General features: G+C 49.6%; 1 protein-coding gene across 2 annotated transcripts; it reads left to right on the forward strand.

Annotated features, from left to right (window-relative positions):
* Positions 1 to 4,648: 4,648 nt before the first annotated feature.
* Positions 4,649 to 19,712, forward strand: RS1 (retinoschisin 1). Of its 2 annotated transcripts, none has more exons than XM_076328891.1 (6): positions 4,649 to 4,714; positions 13,004 to 13,039; positions 13,352 to 13,457; positions 17,948 to 18,089; positions 18,224 to 18,419; positions 19,560 to 19,712. In XM_076328891.1, the coding sequence occupies exons 1-6, from the start codon at positions 4,664 to 4,666 to the stop codon at positions 19,710 to 19,712; spliced, it is 684 nt and encodes a 227-aa protein (XP_076185006.1). In that variant the 5' UTR covers positions 4,649 to 4,663. The 2 variants fall into 2 exon arrangements, with proteins under 2 accessions (XP_076185006.1, XP_076185007.1); XM_076328892.1 differs by having other exon boundaries at positions 4,664 to 4,715; positions 13,014 to 13,039.
* The last annotated feature ends 6,292 nt before the right edge of the window (positions 19,713 to 26,004 follow it).

A 26,004-nucleotide genomic window follows, 5' to 3' on the forward strand; every position in this document is an offset into this window, starting at 1 on the left:
CACAGCGCACAGCTAGCAAGCACGGTTAACTTCGTCCTTGTTTTCCCCTGTACTGTGTGTATCGTTGGTTTTATTAATCAGGAAAGAAAGAGCCATCTCAGCTTGCCTCGGAGCAGTTTAACTTTTGAATTATAATATGTTGTCTCACTTTGCACATGCAAGCCTTTAGAAAAGGGTAACCTCTGGGCATGGATGCTGCCACAGCATCTGTCTGTGCGTGGGAACCCTAATGGGTGCTGGGGCCAAGATGTCTCTGCAGGAGGAGGAGGAGGAGGGTCCCTTAGCTCCGCTGAGCTGGAGTTTGCTCTTGACTCTCTTTGCAGGATCAGAGTGGGAGGGTGTGATTTACCTGTCTTAAAGATGAAAGAGAAAAATTGGCTTAAATTACTTTAATCAGGGTCTTATTAAGAAACTTACCTTAATCATCATCATCTTAAGAAAACCATTAACCTTTGTCAGTGCTTGCTCTTACTAAAGAAACACTCTGGAGTATGGGCAAACTGAAATTAGAGATTGCAGTGCAGGGATACCTGGGCCAGGTTGCAAAAGCTCTTTTGGGTAGAAAGCACCCATATATCACATAGCAAGACCTAGCAGGATAAGGCCATAACATTAAGCACCGTAACGACACTAAGGGCCTGTGTATCCTGCAGCCTGAAAGTGCAGACGTACTCAGGTCTGGCTTTCCTCTGCTTAGCTTGGTTAGTGGCATGTGCGCAGCCCACGAGAGGTGAAGCCAAAGCAATCTATCCCGCCTCTTGGATAAACTGTCTTCCACAGATGGGCTGCTTCCAGGATACAGGCTCAAAGCTGAATCAGCTATAGCTAGACTTCTCCTAATGTAGGGTATGCATCTGACAGGAATGGTGATCCCATGGTGCCTACCCTGCCAACGACAGCCACAGTTCCCCCAGGTGCATGCGTGACAGGGAGTGGGCCTGATCCTGGTGGCCAGCATCCAGTAACTATCTGCATCATCTTTTGTTACATTTAGGAAAAAGGCTCCTTCTCAGAAGAGGACTTAAGCTCACACTTCAGACTTGTGGAGAGAATATTTTATTTCAAGAGCCAGATTTTCAGCATGTGTAGACCATTGTAGCTCCATCCATTTCAAGGGGATCCAGCTCCTGACGGTTTGACTTAAGCTCTGAAAGCGTTGGCAGTCTTGCTCTCTCGGCATGTCAGTATGCTGCTTCTGAGAGATGCCTGTGGTTCACGTGTACATGTATAAATGTGTATTTTGTACGTTCCCTAACTGTGCTAAAACCAAAGCGCACCAGTCACACATTTGTGCTGAGACATTGTGTGTCATGTGTGTTCAGCTCCCAGACGCATGAATCTTTGCACGCCGCTCTGATTTAGCTGTCTGGTACTCTGACTTTGGGAGAAACACAAAATCGCTATGTGAGTTGCACTTCTCTCTCACACGCGGGTGCTTTTGCCTCCTGCTTCCTCTCCGAGGGCACATGTGCACGCTGCCAGTCGGTCAAGCGCCAGGGAGGGCTCCGTGTGTTTTGAGAGCTTGTGGATGCACAGTTCTGCCATGCTCAGAAGATAATTCATTTCTTATAAGGAGAAAGCTATGGGCAGAAAGCGTTAAGTCTGCATAAGATGCTGTCATGGGGCTCCTCAGACGGTGCTGAGCTATACCTATTTCTGTTAACAAAGCAAAGCCAAGGTACAGACCGGGGCACTGGCCTCTGGTCATTCATTGCTGTTTAATTCTTAGCAAACTCCTGGTAAAATTGTGGTTCAGGCCAGCTAACCCAGCTGGGGAAGAACACATGCCAGGGAGCATACCCGGGCAGGGTGTCAAACAGCCTCCACTTGGCTTCATTCCCCCTGCTGCCATCCCAGGGGCTTCGCACCCTTACGTACCCCCGTGCCTTCATGTTGCGCCCCTGGAAACGCAAGCTGTACTCTCAGTTTCACAGACTAAAAACATCCCAGTGGTGCAGGATGGCCTTTGTGTTATTTCCCACAATCTGGGGGAAGAAAGCACAACAAAATATCTGAGGGCCATAAAAACAAACAAAAATGTCTTAGGGTCAATGGGACATGAGCTGGACCTGGAGAAGATGTGTGGCCAAAAGAGTGAACCTGCCCAGGCAGTTCCTGCCCCTGTTTTATGTAGCAGCGTGGATGTCACCAAACTGTCCTACTTTGGACCGTTTGTACCAGCCACAGTTTTGTTCTATAATCAATGCCAGGCTAATTTTTATCCTTTTAAAAAAATTATTTTTATTTTTTATAAAGGGCAAATGTAGCCCTTTCTGGTGCTGTATTGTGTACTGGCTTTAAAATGTTTTCTGTCTTCTGTACCTGAAAGTATTTGTATGCTTGCTAGGAATTAACTATGTGATTCATTTAGTAATGTTGTCTGCAGTGACAGCATGGTTTTGCTGTTTACAGTTATTAAAATGAAGGACCATCAACAGCATTAGACACAGAGCATCTAAACTGCATAGTATTTATACAGAGACTTTAATTTTAAGGCTCTTCTACTCTTCATGTGAACCAATTTGATTTTTTGAATGCTACAGACACATTTTTAAACAAAGGCTGCCCTTTTTCCTGTGGGGAGGGAATTTTATAACTGGGGAGCCACCAGTCTTGAGGGGTCCCTTTGGATGAAATGTCCTCTGATAATAACTGTGCTATTTCTGAACGTGATCCCTGAGCTATTGCATTTCTTACACAAAATCAAGACCGATTTGAAGGGTGGAGTTGACCATAAACCAAGCTGATTTTAAACTGCTTGGGGTGATGGGAGAGAATTTGGTTTCTTTTTTTTAAAATACAGGAGGTGACTTCTCTCTGGGTGGGCAGCTCTGCTTCCCAGTGACCTGTGCTCATGAGACCATAAGGCAAGACACTGAAGCCCTGGTCTGGTTTTCCAAGAGATATGTGGATGAAGGTATTTAGGGATTTTTAAGATGGGATTTTCAAGCCCATGGGATTTAGATACCAAGTGCTCATCAAGGCAGAGAGGGAGTAGACATCCGTGTGTCCTCGGCAGCTCTGGAAATCTCTGTCTCTGTGGCAGCCCATTTTAGACCAGATGGCAAAGAGAGGGAGAGAGAGCACCTTGCCCGGGTACTGTGTAGAGCCTGGAGCAAGATGCCACACCGTGGTGGATGACCAGAGGCTTCCCTGGTACCCTCAATGAGGCTCACGGTTGTTCACCCCCTGGCTGAACTTTCTGGTGGGTCTTGCTGACCTGATAGGTGTACTGCGTATGAGTGTGAGGCCTCTGAGAAAAAATCAGGAGCAGCCCCCTGCCCTTAGGAAAATGGCCTCCTTCCTGGTGCCTGGGACGAGCCGCCCTGCTTGCTCGCCCTGCCATGCGTTGATGCTTCCCAGTGTTTGGGGTGAGCTGGCCCAGGTCCATGAAGCAGGATGGCGGTGTCCATGCCGGGGTCTGCCTGCGATAACCTGCCCTCTCCCTGAGGGTAGATTAAAGCGGGAGAAGTGTTCGGTTGAGGAGGTTAAACTGCTCGAGGCTGAGCAAAGCAGTGAGCCCCCTTGGCAGGAGACTCATCCCATCCATGTTGCACGCCCTGGTGAGGCCGGGATGCATCAGCTCTGGAGCTGCGACTGCAGAGGGATGCTGTACCTGACATCCCATTTACAGGGCATTCCAAATTTGTGGGTATCCAAAGGCAGGTGAGATGAATCCTGCCCAGGGGACTGTTTCTGAAAAGTCAGTATCCTTGTTTGCACAGCATTTTTTGAATGGATGTAGACCAGAAGACTAGAGACAGGTCTAGATTAATTCAACAGCAGCCCACGTAATCTATGCAGCACTTTAATCTATTCCCTGTGCATACAATTCGAGATCTTTTGAAACAAAGAAAGCTGCTTCTGAAGCAATTACTTTCAAAAACCTCCATTAAAAATTCACTGCTAATTGCACATAATTAACAGAGATTGGAGGAACAGGTGCAAGATCCACTGGAGTCACTAGCAGTCTGTTGTTGTCTTGAATCTTTCAGTCATTTTAAAATCAAATGTGTAACTCTCTTTGATGTAAACTGGTTGAGAGGATACTATAGGTAGAACTGTTAGCAAAGGGAGGTTTACTTATTTGGTTTGAGATTTTTACAGCTCAGCAAGTAAACAAATGAAATGTGCTATTTCTGTTTGATCTACTAATTGCAGTTTTCAGCCCCTTGCAATTCGGTGACTGAAAGAGCAGTAAGGCCAGGGCAGATTTCTACACACAGCTATTATTAGGAAAGGCATTGATAGGGTAGAGGTAAATAATTGGGGTGGAAGATAATAAATACATACTACATACAACAGACAATATATACTACATATATTTTATAACCATTAGACATCTGCATTTCTATGGAGGGTATACGTGGTTTCTAGGTAGGTATATCCTTGTTTATTTGGACGTATGTCTACATACACAATCAGAGTCGCACTCAGAGTGTTAGTACCTCAGTACTTCTTACCTTTTAAAAACTGTTACACATGACACATCCTCTAGGATGGAGCTTGACAGTGATAATTGTGTAGTTGGCTTGATGGTACTTGATAAAATCATGAGTATGGAGGAGAGTAAGGTGCTTACGCAATGCTTAAGTTAATCTCATGCCTTCCCAGCAAGCCAAGCAGAATGCTAAGGAGCTATTCCCAAAAGAGGAAGGAAAAGATGCGGTTCAAGATGGGAAGCGTCCTGCTGTCTCTTCTTTTCTGGTACAAAGGTATGCACTTTGCCTCCTGAGAGGCACTTTCAGATGTCCCTCTTTGTATTTCTTGTTTCATCCACACTTCTTTCTTCTGCCAGGGACTGTGGGGTACAAAGCAAGCTCTTATCTGCGTTCTCATGGAAGCATAATGATTCGGGGAAAGGCAAAATTGTGGAGGAGATGTGTGGTTTATGTACATGAGTGAGCAGCATTCTTACAGCTCTATGGATATTCAGTAGTAAAACTCTGTTTCACAAAATAATTGCAGTGTGAAAAAATTGCCATATAATTTGTCAAAATATGAATTTGCAAAGAAAATTGTAGTGCAGCTGAGCCAGTGAGTAAATAATATTGCTGATTTGAAAAATGAGGTACAGTATAACATGAAAGACTGGTCCTTCATTAATCAAAACTCTTGATTAATCAAAACCTGATCATTTTCTCTAGCAGCAAGACATTGCTGATGGAGATCTGCCTTTTTTTAAAGGCTCTTTCAGGTATTTTGGCCTGGAAAAGACTTCCAAAGGCACTTTAAGAACAAAAAGCAATCATAAGTCAAGAAAATGGGAAAAGTATTTATCAATTTTGAGGCTTTCTCAAATTTACTTTTCAGAAAAGTAGCAATGATAACAGGCAAGCAGGAGCTAGAAGAAGCCAGAAAATTCAGGGTCACGGTCTCCTTCCATTTTAATTAACCCAGCTGTGGAACGAGGAGATCATTTTCTGGGTTGTGTTTGAACTTCTGGCTTCATCAAAGCCAATGGCAAAGCTATTATCTTAAACAAGGCTGAGGTTGCTCTTGCTAAGTGCTGGGCAGTATCTACCAATATTACCGGGTGAATAGAGTATGATCTGTCGGTGTGTGGGACAGATTTATCAGACAGTCCAGCTTTTCCCCCATGGATGTTGAATTCTCAGTGTTTTGCTTCATCTAGTTTTTTCTATCCTTCTCTGTTTCCACTGAATGTTTTGGTCTACCAAATTTCATGGATAGGAAAGTGTTCCTCAACTAGCCATGCCTTCACTTCATCCTGTTATGCTTGGCTGTACCCCGCTCTGTCTAATTAATAGGTCTTCCTTTTAATCTTCCAGCAAATATTTGTGCGTTCCCCTCATACCTTGTCTCTTCGCTCTCCTTTGTTTCACACGGGAAGGTTACTGGTGCCTGAGCTTCTTGGAAGGCTGTTTTTACCCGGACTCCAACGTTTTTTTCCCAATGGGTGGCATAACTGCAATTAGTCCTTGGAATGAGTTCATACCTTGCTCTGAATCCCAGACACAGCTTGCTTTTAATAGACACCCACACATCAGGATATTTTCAGAGAGCCTGCAGTGAAAAATTACTTGCAGGATCACTTTCCAGGCATCACTCCTTCGGTATTTAGTTTATTTTCTTAATTTACTGGTTTTCTTAATTTACTGTTTTTCTCTGCTTCATGGTCCAAGTGTCCTCTTCTGGATAAAGAGCGAGCAGCGACCCTTTGCCCAGGTTCCCCTCACACTCCTGCCTCTGCCACCACAGTGAAGGTGCCGCTAGGTCAGTCCTCTGAGCCACATGCACTGATGCCGTGATAAGCTCCTTAGCTTATTTTCTCCTGCAGAGCAAGTGGCTTAGAGGAGCACCCCCAGCCCCCGCGCCTTGGCTGGGCTCGTGTTTGCCGGGGACACCACCGCAGCAGCAGCAGCATATGGTGCAGCAGGCAGGCTTCTGTGACGAGAGCCGCAGCAGCTGCCGGGCCCCCTCCATATGGTGAGGGGGAGCACCCCGAGCCCTGGATTGACATGAATATGCTTTTAGCACATTGAATGTGACGTGCCCGCGCCGCATTACTCCATCCATGCTCACTACACGTCAGGGAATAAGCACATCTCAGCAGTTTAAAAGAGTGGATTTCTTTTTCTCTCTCTGTTTTTTTCAGCTTTGAAAAAAAAAACAAAATCAAAGGCCCAAACCCGCCTCTGGATCACAGTAAATAACATCTTTAGTGCCGCCCTTTGGCATAATCGATACATCTAATGAAATTACTATGCAGGCAATGTTCTGCAGAGCTCTAAGCAGGAAGGAACAAACATGTCAATAAGATCAGAAATTGCCAAAAATTTTCAAAGGAACACTTTGGAAAAAAAGATAATTATACATCTCTGAAGAAGAAAAGGGGAAAAGGTTGATTTTTTCCAAATTATTTATGTTTTTTTCAAATATTTTCACAACATAAAAAAATTTTGCAGAAAAATTATGGAGACAGCAGGTGTAAAAGATAAATGAATATGCATTAAATAGGTGTATTTGTCATTATTTTAAGTATGTTTTTTCTCACTTTCAGATAAATACCAGTAAATATTAAATGAGACACAATACAAATGAATGAAAATGGAAACCAAATAAAAATCATTCAAATAAAAAAAATTAAATGGAAATGAAAATAATAAAACCATGAAAAATCCCCACAAAATGAATGAGGAAAACAGCAGCTGTGTTAAAGCACGAGAGAGGAGCTTAACACAAAGTATGAGACCTTCTCCCCTCCACAGGCTGATGCTGGTGCTGGTCTTGCCTTCAGTCTCTGGCTCTGGCCGTGCCTGTCAGTGATCAGCAGAGATGAGTCCTCGCAGGCTGATGTGTGCCGGGGCGGCGGTGCCCTCCTGGGGGGTGCCAGGGCCAGAATATCACCTACAGGGGAAACAGGCTGAGCATTTGGCCCAGTGCAGCTTTAGGTGGTGAGAGCCCCTGGATGAACGCCCTGCTTTCACCAGGCCAGCCTAGCTCCCAAAATCTTTTGGTAGACACAGATCTGTGTATGCCCTGGGGGTCTCTGTCTGCCAGCATAGCTCCCAAGGACTGTTTAAAGCCTGCACTTTTTAGAAATAAAGGCACTGTTTGCACGACATGGTCCCCGCAGAGCCTGCTTAGCATGGCCACAGAAAAAGCCCTGGGGGAAAAACAACAAAAGCAACCATGAAGCGACCAGGCGAGGGAGCTATGCCTGCCAAGGGGACCTGGGGACCGGCCATGGCTGCAGCAGGGCTCCCTGGGACCATCGTCACTGGCGCAGGGGCAAGGAGAGACGGGAAAAACGCCATGGGCGACAGTGGCCTGGGACGTGGCAGCTTCCCCAAATGCACCTTGCTACAGAGGCTGGCGCAGCCTGATGTGAGTCACCTCGCTCGCCTGGCACGATTTCCAGGGCTGGGATGTAAAAATAGCCTAGGTTAATAATGAGGCAACCCACAAACTAGCACCTGATGGGCACAGAGGTATTGCAATGCTTTTTTCAGTGTCTCATCCCTCTGTGTTGCTTGCAGACTGCCTCACCTAACTCTGCTTCCGGATGCTCTCTAATGTGACGCTCAAGGAAAACAGGGACTTGCAATGGTTTGCCTTTCAGAAAACGTGACAAAACCAGTGCCATTCATTCCAGTCACCTCTTTCATTTCTGTGACAGCTTTTCTGGGGCTCCAGTCACATTTTTCTGGTTTTTTTAAGCTGTTTTCCTTTCCCCTGCCCCATGGCCCACACGTGTAGAAGCGAAGCAGGTGACTAGCTTTGCAGCAGGAGCCACCACGCTGGGAAAGCGCTGCATCACGGAGGGAGTGCTCTCCACTGAGAGAAGTGAAGAGAAAACAATTTTGCTCATCCCTCTGAGCTCTGTTAAACGGAGATGTTGCTTACAGAGATGAAAGGCAAAATTAACTCTTTTCCAGCTGAAGCTTCTAGGTCACCTAAATCAACAGATAAACATCTAAAGTCAATAAATAAACAAAGTTATTAACATTTTCCACATACTTTGCCTGCAATGACCAGGTTTATGTGAACTTACTCCAGTAAATTGAGTGACTGACATTTATTCTGTGTTATATTTTATTTCTCTGTTTTGTTTTATTTTATAATGTGCTTTCTCACGCTTGTACATCTGTCATTAATTCTATCCACACTAAAAAAAGATGGCTTGCTGTCGTGGCTCTACGGTCAGGATATTCAATATGATTTCTCAGAGTTGACCTTATCAAAATGTGCCCAGCCTTTGGCGGTGTTACTTCTGCCCCCCACTTACCTTCCTCCTTTCTTTCTCTTGTTCAACCACGTTCTTAATGACCACAAACTTTCTGAGACACGTAGTTACCTGTTCCTGTCATTACAATGCCAGCAGCTGAGCCTCCTTGCTACCACTTGCCCCTTCCTTTCCCCAGGTAGCCCAAGTTGTGGCTGCTGCTTTATCCCACCTCCACCTCGGGAAACCCATGTCCTCCCGGCATCCCAGGACTGCCTCTGCCAGCTCTTTTCCTCCTCCCCCAAATCTGGGACAGTCCCTGGGATGTCTCTGCCCTCCATCCTGCCCAGTGGTGGGTGCCTAGCGGGGCCGCCCCGGGGTCCATGCTCCAGCCCAGCCTCACTGGGACGGGTGCTCCGGCACAAAATCATCCCCTGATGCTTGCCCAAGCCCCAGTCCCCAAATCCGGTGCTACGGGGTGACATTTGTGGATGGCAGTGCATTGGATGCGCCATGCTGCAGGGCAGGATGGAGGGACAGGAAAGGCGCATGCCGTTCTCCCTGCCTCTCACAAACACGCACAGATAATAATTTATTTCACTGAACTGATGGTTTGCTGAATGTCCTGGGGCACTGTGGGGGCTGTAAATAGGGCTCTTTCCTTTCTAATGTTTTGGGGTTTTTTTCAGTCCTGTACTTTTAACACAACAGCCCCCGGCGGCTGTGCAGGACTTATGACTCTCCCACGAATTGCAGCAATTCGTTCTGTCTGACCTACAACTACCAATTATCTTTGTAACCTTCCTTGAAGGCAAACACACTCACTATAAAAGCATGCTGGCCATCACATTGTTAGACTATTGGCAGCCAGCTTTCCTCTTCATTTCCTTTGTAGGACAGGGCCCGTCACAGCTGTAAACACACCAATATATCAATTACTACTTTTTCCGGCCGACTGCAGGCAAGGGCATCTTTTCCTCTCCTTTCCTCTCCCGATGCCAGGGGTTATCAGGCCGCGCTGCCCAGGCAGGATGTTTGGCCCATCCACTGCCGTGCTTAGCCCAAGCCAAGCCTGCCTGCTCCCCTGTGCCGCAGGCTGCAGCTGCCAGCGGTCGGATGGCTGAGCTGCTCATGGGAGCGAGCCCTTAGCAGTTAACCTCTTGCAGCTCAAAAAGGCATAGTTGACCTCCTATTTGAGATGCCAGCGAGCCATGCGGCGAGGTGTGGAGGCCCCCAGCCCACTGGGCACAGCCGTAGGGGCAGCAGGCTGGCACCCCTGCCTTGGCACTGCCTTTGCACCACTGTGTGTCACAAGGCTGACCCAATAACGCGTTGCACTGAAAAAAGGGCTTTTGTGCTTGAAGTTCACACCCTTGCTTGATTTGCAGTGATGTCCCCTGGCTGACAAACCTAAAAACCCTAAAAGCTGCTTTTGTAGCTCAGGAGCAGGCATCACTGGCCTGGTGCAGCTACCCAAGCAACGCCAGGGCAGCCAGGGTAGGAGGGTTTATTCCTGGCAGTTGAGTGGGTGCTACCGTACACCCACCCACCTGAAAACTGTTCCTTTTTTTTCTGTTGTTTCACTCACAGCCATTGGGTTTCCAGCTGCATCTGTCAATGAGGTGCCAAATTTTGATCTTGGCTCTCAAACACCCGGCAGGGACTCAGGAGGCCTGCTGAAGGGCTCAGCATGGACCCAAAGTAATACCCCTACATCAGCCTGGTAATTCACGCCCCCTTTCCCCACTGCAGGCACATGGTGCACAAGAGTAGGCTTCACCACAATACAGTCTTCCTCATGCTGGGCAAATGTACCTGACACACATGTAAGTGGGCTGCTGGTATGCAGTAGAAGAGAAAAGATAAATATTTTATTCCTATACAAAGTATATTCATTTGCTAGTTTGTTTACCAGGTTTTCTCTGTAGCCCCAAAGTCCCCCTGCAGCACCTTGGGTGCTCCAGGGGAGCCAAGGCAAGTATTTATGCAAAGAGGTGCAGGCACCTTTGCTTTCACCTCTGTGTAGCTCCACTTACTTGTCAGGTCATTGCCAGGCCAAAGTGCATTTAACCACTGGGAGGAAAACACAAAATGATCCACAAAAGGTTTTCCACAAAAATCAGTCTTCCAAAGGTGAAAATAAAGAGGTTAAGAAATATGTAGTGAGCACACATCTCTAAATGAAACTTGAACACCTGCAGATTGGAGGAGCTGAGGCTGCAGCCCCATGAGCTCAGACCTGGGCTGTGGGGATGCGTGACAGGCTGCGCTGGCTGGGGAGCCAGGCTCCCAAATCCCAGGGTACTGAAGCTAGTCCTTGCAGCCGGTGCTCCCGGAGCAGGGCACCCATCCTGCCAGGAAAGGCCACCATGGCATGGGCTGGAAGGGCAGGAGCGGCTCCCACCGGCCCAGCTCCCATGCCCCCGCTGCCAGTGCCGCTCCAGCATCGGCATCAAAGAAAGCACCAAGCGAGCAGGAGACGCGCTTCATTGCTTTTATTGGCAAAGGCAATACAGTTTCGATAGTTGATAATGTCTTGGTTTGTAGCGTATTGATCTGATGACAGGCAGCTTTAACTTAAACCACCCTCATGCTGTGTGGCACAGCAGAGAGGTGGCAATGCACTGCGTGGCCTTGGGCTTGCACCTCCGCCTTGGTTTTGTTGTTGCACAAGAAGTCATGGGACTTGGCTGGGGGACATCTCTGTTGGGAAAGGTGGAGCGCGGTGTTGCACATGGCCCCCAGCCTAGGCTTTCCAGGAGGCCAGATCTGGAGACGTGCACCCATGTTTTCCTGCTGAGCTTGATGGGGTCTGGGTGCCCCCCTGCCTCCCTCTTGGGCCCGACTAAAAGCCACGTATTTTTATTGTAGACCAATGTTTACCTCTTCTGCCAGGACCGATGCCTTGGGTTAATGCAGTAAGTTCCTGATGCCAGAAATAATGGCCTGGGACACTGAAGCAAAGGAGACCATCTCCGCATTAAAGAAAGGATTTTTTTCTTTATTTCTTGATCATTTTGTTCTTTGCTGGGGTCTTTCTCAGACTCTTGATACATTCAGACTCCATGTCACACCCAAGGAGCAGTTGCATTTGAGTAATAAACGGAGCTTTGTATATCGTTTATATTTCAGCTGATTATAATTGCACAGTGTTTGTGAGTCTTTTGAGATGAAACTTGCTATAGAAATGTGGGATGTAAATTCCCAGCATTAGTTGGAGCTTCCTAGGCTCAGCAAAGTGACAGTGTATGAATGAATAAATAATAACTAGATTTCAGTGAATAATTCAGAGTCTAATTCATTTGGTGAAAAGATCCTCTTTTCCTACCCAGAAAACCTCTGTTTGGAGATGGTGGGTTTCTCATGGCTCCTGTGTGCAAGTTTTTACCTGCTCAATAGCTTGGTCCTTAGTGGCTTGCAGATTCCCTACTGATATTGAAAACAAATGTTTGACATTTGACTTGTGTTGATGAGTTATCAGTAGTCACGGGACTATTTTTTTTAGTTATTTTATTTTCATAGTTGTCTGGGCACTATTCTGCCAGTCCAAATGCTATTAACATAGTCTGCTTTGGATTGCACTGGGAAGCGGGAGAGCCCTTTCAGTAAGGAAAGGGCTCATAAAAACCCCATTGCTCAGTGGCAGGCAGGAGATAAAACAGGTCAGATGTTACAAAAATAGCGGCTCTTCCTCTACAGCCACAACAACTGGTTTTCTCTAAGAAAGAAATAAAAGCCAGTCTCTTATGTAAGATGGATTGGGAAGACCTATTTACATTTCATTTTCCTCCATCCCATCCAGCGGGAGTGATCTCAGGCCAGGCACCTCGCAGGGTGTCCCGTCTCCTCTGAAGGCACTGGGGATTTGCGGTGGCACCAGGCTGAGATTTCACCCTTGGGGTTCATCAGCTCACACGTTATAAGGGCAAAAGGGGACAGGGAAACTGTGGGGCAGGAAGACGGCAAAAAGGGATAGGGGCGAAATTAGCTGTAAAGCAGAGGCCAAGGGGGCCGGCATGGGTTTCTCCTCAGGATGTTTCAGGTGTATCTGATCAGAAAGAACAGATGCCAAAGGCATTGAAAAGAAAACACAGTGGGGGAGTAGCACCAGCACGGGCACACACAGTGCCCTGTTCCTGCCCACGTCCTCTTGCTTTCCCCGGGCAATCAGCTTGGGGAAACGCAGTAGATTTGTCAGTCCTTTCTCAATTTATTTGTCCCCAGCTCAGGAGTAAATGTTCATTGCGTTTCCTGATGTTTGCTTGCAGCATCTTTGTTTCTGATCTCTCTCTCTCTCTTCTTCCCCCCATTCCCGCTGCCCCAGCTGCACTGGCCCTGTCCCCAGGAGAGGTAAGTCTCTCTGGCTGGTTTGGCTTCCGGGTAGATGCTGGGGGCCCAACAGTGCCTGGCTCTGGTGCCTTGGGACAGAAGGAGGGAAGGCACCTGGGCCTCCAAGCCCAGACACGTGCTCTGACCTCTGAATCCAAGGGGGAGTCATCCCACGTTTCGTGCTGGGCTGGCATGAAGAAAGGGGCTCAGAGAAGGTACAGCAGCCTGGGCAGGCGTGAGTGTCTGCCTAAGCTTCAGGACTCAGGTTTAGCCTTGTGTCACTATTGTTGATGACTATGTTGATTTCTTACTGGTTTTTTACCTTCCTTTTAGGATGAGAGACTGGAGCTGTGGCACAGCAAGGCTTGCAAATGCGATTGCCAAGGAGGTCCTAATTCGGTGTGGTCCAGCAGGACTAACAGCTTAGAGTGCATGCCAGGTAATGGGCCAGTGCGCTTTTAGCCATGTTTGGTGATCTTCAGCAGCTTCCCCCGTTGCACCCTGCATTGCAGAGGTGGCATGTTATGGTGGTACTTGTTCGAAACCCAGCTCCTGGTGGGGCCGGGGGAGCTGCACTGGTGGGAGGTGCAGGGTGACCCTGTACCTTCGGGCAGAGGGGCAGCAGCAGTGGGGGCCGTGCCTGGGCCTTGGGAGGTCACCCAGGGTGGCCCAGGCTGGCCGGTGCCGGCAGGCGCTTGCCTGCCCTGTCTCTACAGCCCCCAGCGCCGGTGCTCCCAGAAACTGCCTGGGGCAGCTACTGCTGTGTGCAGGATTTGCTGTAGGAAACCTTTTGTACAACCTAGGCTGATTCTCCCTTGCTGCAGTTTAGCCTGTGACATCATCTCCTCTCCCCAGGGGTCAAAGAAAACAGTTTATTCTTTCTTTGCAGCATATTTTTAAACAGTAAAAGACCACAATTGTGTTTCCTTTGAGTTTTCTCTGAGCTGCCCCTGCCCAGCTCTTTCGGCCGTTCCTCACAGGTCATGTTATCGGTGCCCAGCTGATCCTCAGTTTTAGCTCATGTGTCCCACAGAAGCTGCACTCTTGTTCAGGCCCCTGTCATGCAGATGTCAGAGGTGTTCACCCCCTCTGGGGCCGGGTGCCAAAAGTGGTACCTGCCTGCCTCATGCCCACTAGCAACCACCTCTTCCCAGCTCCTGCAAGAGGCTGTGCAACAACTTGAGGTGTGTTTTGCTGCTCCCGGGTTCCCCAGGGGAGATAGACGGGGAAAACAGTCACCCCCGTGCTCACCATTTGGTATGGCTGCCCTGAAGGAGGAGGAGGTTAAATGAGTTACCCTAGAAGAGGTCTGAGTGAAAGCCAGGATGGGCTAGAAAGCAAATAAAAATGTGTATTGACAAGAAGATATGACACCATCGCTAGAGCTTGCAGGCATATGCAAACAGAAATGAGAGGGGGAATAAACCCCAGGCATTTCTATCCCATGCTTGTGTTGGACCTGAAGGTTTCCCTCCCGTGGCATGAGGCAGCTGACAAGCACAGAGCCTTTCCAGTCATCCTCGCTGGGCCATCTGCTTCCCCTGAGCTCTCCCTCCAAGCACCCTGCTCCTGTGGAAGCTGTGTCCACCTGGGACTCGCCCAAGCTTGAGCATTGCCCACAGGCTTCTTCCCTGCCCAGAGAAACTACAAGGAGAGGATTCATCTGCCGTGCATGGGTGGTGTCTCTCCCCCAGGGCAGAGTGGCCCAGACATCCCCAGTAAAGGGTCACGGCTTCTCAGGCTCTGTCCTTCCAGTTTCTGCAGCTGGTATCTCCACAAGGCTGCCTGCTGGGGCAAGTATGAAGAGGAAGAAGGCATTTGCTGGAGGCAGCCCCTGTGATGCAGAAGAATCACTTATAGGAACTCCAGAAATGACACTTTATATCCCTTGTTCTGAGGGCTTCCCCCAGTCTCTTATGAAAGAAACCCATATGCACTACTCCAAACATGAGTCTGAGCTGGCATGGCACTGCCCGAGCTCGCCACTCCCTTTCAAAGGGCTGGCCACCACAACTCTTTTTTGTCACAGCATCATCACGAAGACCACCTGTGATGGGCAGGTCCCTGCAGTCCTTGCATTCTTGTCGCAGACTCTCTCCATTCAGAAGGTGCCACCCTGCACCTGCACATCATCCACCTGTAACTGAATCCCTTTGCATGGAGCTGCAGTAAAGCATATTTTGGACAAACAGAGATTACTGCACACTCCAGGTCACCATGTAGGATCCCCCTGCTTCCTGCAGCCCTGCTGTCATGTGCAAGGAGCAGCATCGGCATGCTCACACGCACCGCAGAGCCTCATGGCAATGCTGAATCGCAGCCGGCCCAGCAGAGATCCCTGACCAACCCCTTGGGAAGTCCTTCTTACGGTGGCTCCCTAACGGCACCTACACCTAGCATGCCAGCCTTGTCCTACTGCACATTTTCTTGCTGTTTAACCTTAACAATGTAGAGTTCTCCATCTGAAGCCTTGCTACAGCCTGGTACCACCCTGCTATCACTTGCACCAAGGAATCACAGAATCGCAGCATGGTTTGGGTTGGAAGGGACCTTTGAAGATCATCTAGTCCCACTCCCCTGCCACGAGCAAGGACATCTTTCACTAGACCAGGTTGCTCAAAGCCCCATCCAACCTGACCTTGAACTCTTCCAATGATGGGGCATCCACAAATTCCCTGGGAAACCTGCTCCGTTGGCTCACCATCCTCATTGTAAAAAATTTCTTCGTTATGTCCAATCTAAACCTACCCTCTTTCAGTTTAAAACTGTTGCCCCTTGAAAGGGAAGGGAAGGAAAGGAGACACGGCATATTTGGTTGATCCATCCATGGCCGAGAGACACGTGTGTGAGAAGAGCGGCTCTAGGTTTCCTGTCCAGGCTAGGTGTGATGGGTGCTTTCACGCATTAGCATTCTGTAGCTGAGTAATGAAGGCATCTTCCTTGACCAATGAAGGCTGTTCTCCTGAATAAGGAATGTTGTCACTGTTATCTTCCAGCTGTCTCTCTCCCCAGGCAGGGGGGCTTTGCACTCTCCTCACCCAGCCCAGCCCAGCCCAGCCACGGCAGTGTGGCCTGGTGTCCCCGCTGCCTGGGGACGGTTTGCAGAGCAGCTGTGCTGAGGTGTTGCAGAGCTGTCTCTGGCACAGCCAGAGGGGAGCAGCTGGCCTTGCAACCGCTGCACGAGTTTTCTCCAGGTTGGCGGTAATGGCGTTAAATGGCTTAGCCAGTTTGGCCGGGCGGGCACCAGGCATCTGTTTCGCGGGTCCCTGCGCGTGATGCAGCCAGACGCGCCAGAAGGTGACCTGCTAATTGCATTACGGTTGTGTGGTCTGCGGATTAATGTTGCTAAAAGTAAAGTTACGTGGTGTTCAAGATAAGCCTGCCGAGTAGTAAACACACAAAGCCACCCCAGCCCGGCCGCCCTCTTGCACAAGGGGAGCAAGGGTTTTTAATGCAGTGGAAAAGCATGATGTTTCCGTGCCTGGAGGAAGGCGGGATGGCAGCTATGTCTTTTCATGGGGAAAAACACGTTAATGAGGTACCAACTGAGCAAGATATGTTAATGAGATATTGATGCATACTGTATCGACCTAGTGGAGCTTGCTAATGAGACATCGACTGTGCCGCCCCAGTGCTGGGGCGTTGCACCGGGGAGGCTGTGGTCACGCCGGGCCCTGGGCGCCTGCTGATGCTCCCCACATGTCGGTCATTTTTAACACAAGGCATCATGCTGGTTGGTCAGGCATGGCTAAGGCAAGGAAACATCCTACCCATGAGTGAAGCTGCGCAGAGCTTTGCTTGCTCCTTTATTGCCGAAACCCATGAAACGAACTACACTAAACTGGAAAATGTGACAGTCACCCTTGGGGGACCACACATGCTCCACAGGCTGCAAAATTAGAAAAATGCTGCCCATGATATAGATGTTTGCCGAGGCAATTTCCATCTGACACTTGTGAGCACCTTCTTTATTTGTATCTAGATATGTAGTGATAACCTGCTCGCATAAAAAATGAACATAACAAAAAAAACCCCCAACTAGGTCCAGGTAGCATGCAGGCGCTCTGCACGGCAGCATCACCAAAGGCTTACCTTCCAGAGCACTGTGTGGTGACCCATCACAGAAAGTTTTAATGATGAATGAATATTTCTGCCCCTCGTGGTTTTGCAGCCAGTGGGAGTCTTGCTGAACTTCTTGCTATCACAGAAGACAACTGTGGGGTCAGGTTCGGTAGCCTGAAGATCTGAAGGCAAAAACTCAGATGGAGATCCCTGAGCCTTCGGCAGGGCCAAGCATTACACCTCACTGGCACCAGAGTACCCGCAGATTTTCCACAAGACAAGACCATCTCCAGATACAAAGATAGTCCCCATAGCAGAAAATGCAGAAGTTCTGAGGGTGCTTGTGGAGGGATGATCAGAGCAGGCTCAGCAATTTTGCTGTGCAGGCATAGCCATAAATCAAGACAGTGGATGGAGGAGCAGAAGGAGATAAAGTCCAGCAAGAAAATCCATGCCAGGCATTTCTCAAGGACCAGGCAGAGGCTGACAGCCTGGAGGTTGGATCCAGGTTGATGGATCCAGTCTGGATCTGCTTCCACATGCTTGCAAGAAGGAGATTCGGACTGCAACATCTGAATAAAACCTTCCCCCCCAAATGCTGCAGGCAGCACAGGTTTGGGAAGTTTGAGAGAGAGACGAGTCAGAAATTTATACAAGAGAAGAGTTAGAAATGAAGACCCCATGGCCCCTGGGAGCAAATACTGCAGGGGTTGTTTTCTAGGTTTAAGAGCATCCCCAGCATCCTGGCCAGGGAGGACAGGGAGCAGTGAAACCACAGAGGGTGTTGACAAGTGTGCAAATGCAACCAGGAAACAAAGCCAGCCACTCGTGGCCTTATGATAGCATGTTTTTTCCCTTGTTCTGCAGAGTGCCCCTACCACAAGCCCCTGGGCTTCGAGTCCGGCGCTGTCACCCCTGACCAGATAAGCTGCTCCAACCCCGACCAGTACACAGGCTGGTACTCCTCCTGGACAGCCAACAAGGCCCGCCTCAATGGCCAAGGCTTTGGGTGAGTCTGAAAATGCCTCCCTGAGGGGTCCCGTGGGCAGGCAGGCTGGGGCAACCCCAGCAGCGTTGGGGCAGGAGGGGCCGCCCAGGAGGGCAGGCCCGGAGGGTATAGCGGGGCTGGTGGTGTCCCCCCAGGTGCGCGTGGCTCTCCAAGTACCAGGACAATGGGCAGTGGCTGCAGATCGACCTGAAGGAGGTGAAGGTGATCTCGGGGATCCTCACGCAAGGGCGCTGCGATGCCGATGAGTGGATGACCAAGTACAGCATGCAGTACCGCACCGACGAAAACCTCAACTGGGTTTACTACAAGGATCAGACTGGGAACAACCGGGTCAGTGGACTTTACGCTTCAGCCATTGGTGGAGCAGGGGGCACATCTGGTGACACAAAAGCATCGGGTCTTGGCAAGGAGGTGCCCCAAGAGGGGTTCCTGTGGGAGCAGCAGGGTGGATGGGGCCTGGTGCTCACCCCACATCTGGGGGCAGCATGGAGAGGGGTGTCCCCCTGCCATGGTAAGAGCAAGTGCCACGCTGACCAATGGCAGAAGGACAAAATACATTTTTTGCTAATGACGATGGTGGAGTCTAGACTAAACTCGGCAGGATGGAGGCATTAGCTGGCATGGCAGGGGAAGTGGCACCTCCATGATAAAACCTCTTTCTTGGCCAGGGCCGCACTATGCCAGCCGTGCCTGGACACTGCAAAATGGGTGCTCCTTCTTTTGCTGTAAGTCCAGGGCTAGTGCACGATTAATGATGCAGAAAAACCCCTGAGACAAAATCTGCAACTATTTAAGTCACAACCCACTGAACCGTTCGCACGCTGCACTTATTAGTGGTTGGTTTGAAGTGAAAAATTGCACAGGGGACCCTACAGTGGTGCCTGTGGTCCCCGTGCAGCCCAGGTGGGCTAGGGGATGCCATGGCTGCTGCCTCCCAGGCATCGCCAGTGTCCATCCATGGGGATGGCCCTGTCCCAGCATGGGAGGCTCTGGTTGCTTTGCCAAAGCACCAGTTCCTGCAGCCCTGGGGAGATGCTGAGCTTTCCCAAAAAAAACAGGTCATGGCAGTGGGAGGCATGGCAGTGTGGCCAAGCAGAGGGGAAGGGCCCCCAAATATATTTTTTGTCTATATCTGCGTATCTGGGAGCCCGGCTTGTGAACTGCAAACAGCCAAGGTCAGCCACACTCACTCCAAACACATGGTGCCTTGCTGCCAGAAGGTGAATGAGAGAGAATGGGGTGAGATTAAGTCTAGCTTAACCAGAAAAAGTGGAGGAACGATGGGGGGGAAGTGACTTACTCAGAAAACCCAGTCAGTGTGACAAAAATTGTCTGCGTCTGGCTATTTTTATTTTGGGGGTGGGAGAGAGGGACCTTCCTCCTCCTCCTCCTCTGCTCTGCACAGGCACCCCAAACTCATGGGGCAGGATTTTCAGCCCCCTAACCGCCCGCCCACACCTCTCTCCCCAGGTTTTCTATGGCAACTCGGACCGCTCGTCCTCGGTGCAGAACCTGCTGCGGCCGCCCATCGTGGCCCGCTACATCCGCCTCATCCCGCTGGGCTGGCACGTGCGCATCGCCATCCGCATGGAGCTCCTCGAGTGCCTGGGCAAGTGCGGCTGAGCACCTGCCTACCTCACGCTGTCTCCTGGGGTAGATGTGTAGGTGTCCACCTGTGCAGTCACCCCATCTCGCCACTGACGCTGGCTGTGGTGTAAATGCCCAGCCTGCAAAGGGAAGGGCTGTCTTGAATAAAATGTTGCTTTGCACCACGCCTGGTGATAAAGCTAAACCCTGCTGTGAAGCTGACAGGTGTTTATGGGGCGCACATCGGGGAAGGCAGGAGGGTTCATTGCTGTGGCTTTGATCCTGTGAGATGTGGTGCTTCTGGCCCTGGGTGTTAGGTTGGGGAAATCATCATCACAGCGTGCTGTGGAGGCCAAAGGAAATGCAGATGGGGTCCAAAGGCAGGGCTTCGACTCCCTCAGGGAGGGCAGGTCTGTGAGTGATTATTTGTCCCCAAGCCCAGGCACCCCCCACCGCCCCACCGGGGCCAGGGCCAGGGAGGGCTCTCACGCCAGGGCAGACATCTCACCCTGCTTTTCCTCATGGGGATCAGGCCTAGCCAGCACGGATTCATGAGAGGCAGGTCCTGCCTGACCAACCTGATCTCCTTCTATGACCAGGTGACCCGCCTAGTGGATGAGGGAAAGGCTGTGGATGTGGTCTACCTGGACTTCAGTAAGGCCTTTGACACCGTCTCCCACAGCATTCTCCTAGAGAAGCTGGCGGCTCACGGCTTAGACAGGTGGACTCTGCGCCGGGTAAAAAACTGGCTGGACGGCCGGGCCCAGAGAGTTGTGGTGAATGGAGTTACATCCAGTTGGCGGCCGGTCACGAGCGGTGTTCCCCAGGGCTCAGTTTTGGGGTGGGTCTTGTTCAGTATCTTTATCAATGATCTGGATGAGGGGATCGAGTGCACCCTCAGTAAGTTTGCAGATGACATCAAGTTGGGCGGGAGTGTTGATCTGCTCGAGGGTAGGAAGGCTCTGCAGAGGGACCTGGGCAGGCTGGATTGATGGGCCCAGGCCAACTGTATGAGGTTCAACAAGGCCAAGTGCCAGGTCCTGCACTTGGGTCACAACAACCCCATGCAGCGCTACAGGCTTGGGGAAGAGTGGCTGGAAAGCTGCTTGTCGGAAAAGGACCTGGGGGTGCTGGTCGACAGCCGGCTGAACATGAGCCGGCAGTGTGCCCAGGCAGCCAAGAAGGCCAAGGGCATCCTGGCCTGTATCAGAAATAGTGTGGCCAGCAGGAGTAGGGAAGTGATCGTGCCCCTCTACTCGGCACTGGTGAGGCTGCACCTCGAATACTGTGTTCAGTTTTGGGCCCCTCACTACAAGAAGGACGTTGAGGTGCTGGAGCGTGTCCAGAGAAGGGCAACGAGGCTGGTGAGGGGTCTGGAGAACAAGTCTTATGAGGAGCGGCTGAGGGAACTGGGGTTGTTTAGCCTGGAGAAAAGGAGGCTGAGGGGAGACCTCATCGCTCTCTACAACTACCTGAAAGGGGGTTGTAGCGAGGTGGGTGTCGGTCTCTTCTCCCAAGTAACTAGTGATAGGACGAGAGGAAATGGCCTCAAGTTGCGCCAGGGGAGGTTTAGATTGGACGTGAGGAAAAATGTCTTTACTGAAAGAGTGGTTAAACATTGGAACAGGCTGCCCAGGGAAGTGGTTGAGTCCCCATCCCTGGAGGTTTTTAAAAGACGAGTAGATGAGGCGCTTAGGGACATGGTTTAGTGGGTGGTGGTGTTGGGTCGATGGTTGGACTCAATGATCTTAGAGGTCTTTTCCAACCTCAGTGATTCTATGATTCTATGCTCCTCCTGCCGGTCTCTGCCATCCCTGAGACAAGGTCGGGGCCAGATCTGGCCAGTCCCCAGTACGACGGGCCCCGCCTGTATCTCACACTCTCAATCACCTCGTGTCCCCTTGTATCAGGTCCCCTCCAGCCTGAGCTGCTGTGGCTGTTTTTGGGGCAGCCTTTGGTCCCTTGTGCACTGGGTGGCCAAACCCCCTCCATATCCTCTCTGGTTTTGCACTGACACATCCCGAGGAGCCCAGGGCGCTTCACTCCCTGTGCGCGTTTGGGCACGGGAACAGGGACTCGCTCTCATTAACTGCCTTGATCTCCATGGCCCAATCCCTAACAGTTGCTGAGCGCCTGAGGAATTTGGGGCATGTGGAGGCTCTGATGATGCACCCATCTCCCTGGGGCGACCGCCTGGGTGTTATGGCTCATGTCCCTGCCTCTGCCCGGGAGCTGATGCCCAGCACACCCCAGGTGCGAACTGCAGGGCCTTTTCCCTATTTTTTAACAATCCATGCATCTATCCCAAAGAGTTGCAGCATTGGCACCTGAACTGTTTCAGCAGAGAGAGGAGAGGCACGAAGACAACGGCACCAAGGCAGGCCATCTGCCTCTCATGCCCTCTTCCTACCCCGATGGGGAGAGAAACGAACGCTCGGTGTGCAAGGCAGGAGATGAGATGTGGCTAAAACCAAATGAGATGTGACCGAAAACATGAGAAAAGCCTTTGGATGTCTGCGCGATTTGTCACATTTTATTAATTCGTGAGGGCAGATGTTGCTGCCTTGCTTTTTCCTGTGTATAGAGACAAATAATAACCGTCAGGAAAATACGCTGTTCTGACGAGTCTGAAAGTTTCTGCTCCACCATACCAACAGTATCAAGTCTACAGAGCTGTAGAAAAGACCAATCTCCATCTGCTGAAATGATTGTTATTACGTCACCATCACTCCCTTGCTTCCCCCCACACCCCAAATGAGTTTTGCCTATCCACAAATGGGTGTAGGGATACGTTTTCTTAATAAGAAAGCAGTGAATCTGCGTGGTTCTCTAATGATTATCAGTCCAGGCAAGCTCTACTGAGAAGGTCCACTGAGCTCGAGGCAAGTCCTCCGTGCAGCCAAGGTGTGGGACCAGCCTCCCTGGAGGCACTGCACATGCAGTAACAGGGAGACAAGGGCTTTCCACCAGCTGTCATAGCTCTCGTGTTAGTAACACCAACGCTGAGAGCTGAAGCGTTTCCAGTCCCTGGACACAGTTGCCATCATGTTAACACCCTGCTCTCCCTTCCCTAAAAGCAGCACAGGCAGCTCTGCTCCATGTCCTGGTGGTTGGTGACCAGGGGGGAGGAGGCTTGGGGCTGCTGTTTTGTTGCATGACTGAGGAGTGGTGGGGTGGGGTTGGAGGGGTGAAGGGATGGACTGGGCACCAGCCGATGAGTATTTGTAGCATCCCAAAGCAGTTAAGCTTGACTGTAACCACCCAAAGCCTCGGCTGTGACTGGCCTCTGAGCTCCCACGCACAGTCCAGGGTTTTGCAAGTTGTCTGGTTTTGGAAATGCACCCTGCGACAAGGGCCAAGAGTTCCTGCGTAATTTGGAAGAGCTCGCGAGCTTAATCCACAGCCTGAATGGCTGGACCACATGCCATTATACACCGAGGCACCACACTAAATTATGTATCTTCACATGACCAAACTGAGATATAAGATACAATAAAACCTTGGAGGGAGAAAAGACTGTCCAGGTAGAAAGGACCTGTGCTATCACTATTCCAGCCTCCCAGCTTCAAAGAAGTCACTAGACCCTTTTTCCAGGTTGAAGTGTACAGCAATAAATAAGGTGGAACTAACTGGCATACACTGAACTTCACAGTGCATTTGCTTCTTGCCTCTCCCTGTCTTTTGCCTGCAGTTTACCTCTCCAGCTTGCATGGGGAAAGGACATACTTCTGGCTTTGATCCGCAATGTCAAAATGGTTCCTGCTAAAGCAGGAGTTTCTGTTCTGACCCTAGCTATGCAGCATGTTTGCTAATCGACTTTTGGAAATTCACTTAACCTCTGCCTCTTATCTAAAAAGAAGGGTGCTGAGAGGCTTAATTAGTTAAGTGGTCCTAAAATGCTTTTAGAATTGCACTTGACCTCCACCTCTGCATAAATGCAGAGTGTTGGAGTAACAGTGTGACTGAGGGCATTATGAAAGCGGGATAGAACCAGCCAAAACACAATTACAAAAATACAAAGCTTTTCCTCATAAAGTCTAACTTCTCCTAGCATATCACTGTCATTTTAATTTACTGGCACAGATGCCTCCAATCACAATTAACCAGAACAGAGCCAGCAACTGAGGCTGCAGGAGATGATGCAAAGCAGTGCTGAACACGCATTTATCTTCTAGGAGTGAAAATCCTGCAGGTCTTTACCTGCAGAGGTAGGGAGACCAGTGCATGACTTTGCAAAGGCAACAGGTTTGAAATAAAAGGCAAGACCAAGGGCTGCCTTCAGCTTCATGACCTCAATTTTTAGTCTGGGATGCTTAAAGAGAGAAGCGAGGAACTGTGCTGAGAAGTCAAGCTTGCCCCATCTAAACTATGTGATAAGAGACTGCCTCAGGCCTCCAGACCAGCCACACCATCGTAAGTCAGTAGGCCCTTTCTCTTGATGGGTACCTGCAGGAATTATCCCTTTACAGCTGCCTGAGAGAAAAATGCCCACACCCACTCTGCTCCCCATCCCATGGGGGACCGATGCTGGCTACACTGGGGCTACCACGGTGAGGTGCTCGACCTCTTCAAGGAGGCGGCCACCTCATTTTCTGGAGCCCTGCAGGGAGTACAGAAAAGGGCGCCGAGTGCCTGGGGTCACTACAAGGTCCTTGAAAGAGTAAGAGCAAAGTGAGGTTGTAGGAGTAAAGCCAGGTCCCCAGAGAGCTAGGCACCTCAAGGAAACAGACGTTTCAAATGCATTTCTGGCTGGGACTGTGGAAATGCTGGACCGCTTGTCCTGGTGGAAGTTGAAGCCACTAGCTCAGGCCAGCAGTTCCTCTGTTTGGGAGGTGATGGGCGCAGCTCAGTGAAGGCACCAGCCTGGTCGCGCAGCAGCTGTGGCTGTGGCACACCCCACCAGGAGGCTGTTTCGGAAGGGTCTGATCAGACTGCAAGTCCTGGCTTTCAGCAAGTCTGCTGCTGGAGCGCAGAGGGAAAGAAGGGAGGCCAAGGTAAAGTGGTCCCTACTCCTCAGTTTGTTTCCAACGACGCTGAAGAATGAGGGACCAGCAGAGAAATATTTAAAGTTTTTTAAAACCGCACACAATAACAAAAGAAGTCATGGCCAGGACACATTAAAGAGGAACCCATCAAAAACTATCGCTGACACCTGAACGTTTGCCTAGAAGAGTCTCAGCTTATGTGCGGCAATGCTGAAATGCCAACATGCTACCCAAATGGTGAATCCTCTTCTACAGCAAAGACAATTTAAGGGCTGGAAACTTTCAGGGCCTTTTAATTTCTGGGTAGTGCCTGCTGAGGGGATTGGTGGGCTGATACTGCTCAAAAGAGAGAATAGCAGAGATTCTCGCCCTGGAAGGAAGAACCCCCCCAATGCCTGCGATGAGACTACAGGACTGGTGGGCAACAAAGTGCTTCAGAGCTGTTTTGTCTCTGCTCCTGTGGAAATGCCAGGCTGGCGGACAGATACAAGCCAGCTTTTCAGATGGGGAGTTAGCCGGGACCTGGCAGCGACCTGTCGGGCAGAGGAGTCCTGGTGCGGTTCTGGCCCGTTCTGCTCATCTAAGCCACGCTGACGTATGGGGAGGAGATGTGTCAGGAATAAGATCAGCTGTTGAGCAATGCCAGTGTTCTAGTGCAAAATCTGCATTTTTATTAAAGACATATTTTGGAAGGCCCATTCAAAAATACATTGTGCTCAGTAAAAATTAACCATTTCCATGCTGATAATTAAGGTTACCACAGGATTTTTTTTTTTCTTCTCTTTTAGAATATTTACAGCAACAATAGAAATTTTACAGAAGTTAAGAATGGAAATACATGCCCAAAAAAAATTTGGTAAGGTGTACCAACAACATGATACAAAGGGTTGTATACAAACACTTTACAAATGGTTTATTAACTTGCATGAAGTCATCCTTAAATATTCAACATTTTAAAATCAATTTGTATTCCAGGATTAAAAAGGTTAACACCACATCACATCCCTTCCACAACAGAAAGCATGGTAGATTTGAAAGTTTGTGCGCTTTAGACTTCTAATAGCTGTAAAAAACATCGGGGAACCTTATCCATAAATTTAGAAGTTTTGAAAGCTACCTCCCCAGCCTGTTATTTTTGGAATAGTCTGTACTGGCAGATTGTGAAAAAAGATCACTTTTTCTAAACCTCGTTCTTCCTTCCTTCTCCCAAATGACACAAATTCAGAATTCAGCATTTGACAGTGGAGATCTAAGCAGTCCTGGAAGTCCTTAGCAGATTAACCAGATTTTAAAATGCCTGCATAGTTTTTCCAACAAAATTACGGTTTCATGGAAGTTTTTAG

The sequence above is a fragment of the Aptenodytes patagonicus genome, chromosome 1 (genome assembly GCF_965638725.1).
Source record: "Aptenodytes patagonicus chromosome 1, bAptPat1.pri.cur, whole genome shotgun sequence".
Lineage (NCBI taxonomy): Eukaryota > Metazoa > Chordata > Aves > Sphenisciformes > Spheniscidae > Aptenodytes > Aptenodytes patagonicus.

Excerpts from the sequence above, each read along its gene's own strand:
- RS1 (XM_076328891.1), top strand. The coding sequence starts at position 4,664 with ATGCGGTTCAAGATGGGAAGCGTCCTGCTGTCTCTTCTTTTCTGGTAC. Across the intron at positions 4,715-13,003 it reads CTCTTCTTTTCTGGTACAAA|GCTGCCCCAGCTGCACTGGC; the intron begins GGTATGCACTTT and ends CCCCCCATTCCC. Across the intron at positions 18,420-19,559 it reads ATCAGACTGGGAACAACCGG|GTTTTCTATGGCAACTCGGA; the intron begins GTCAGTGGACTT and ends CTCTCTCCCCAG.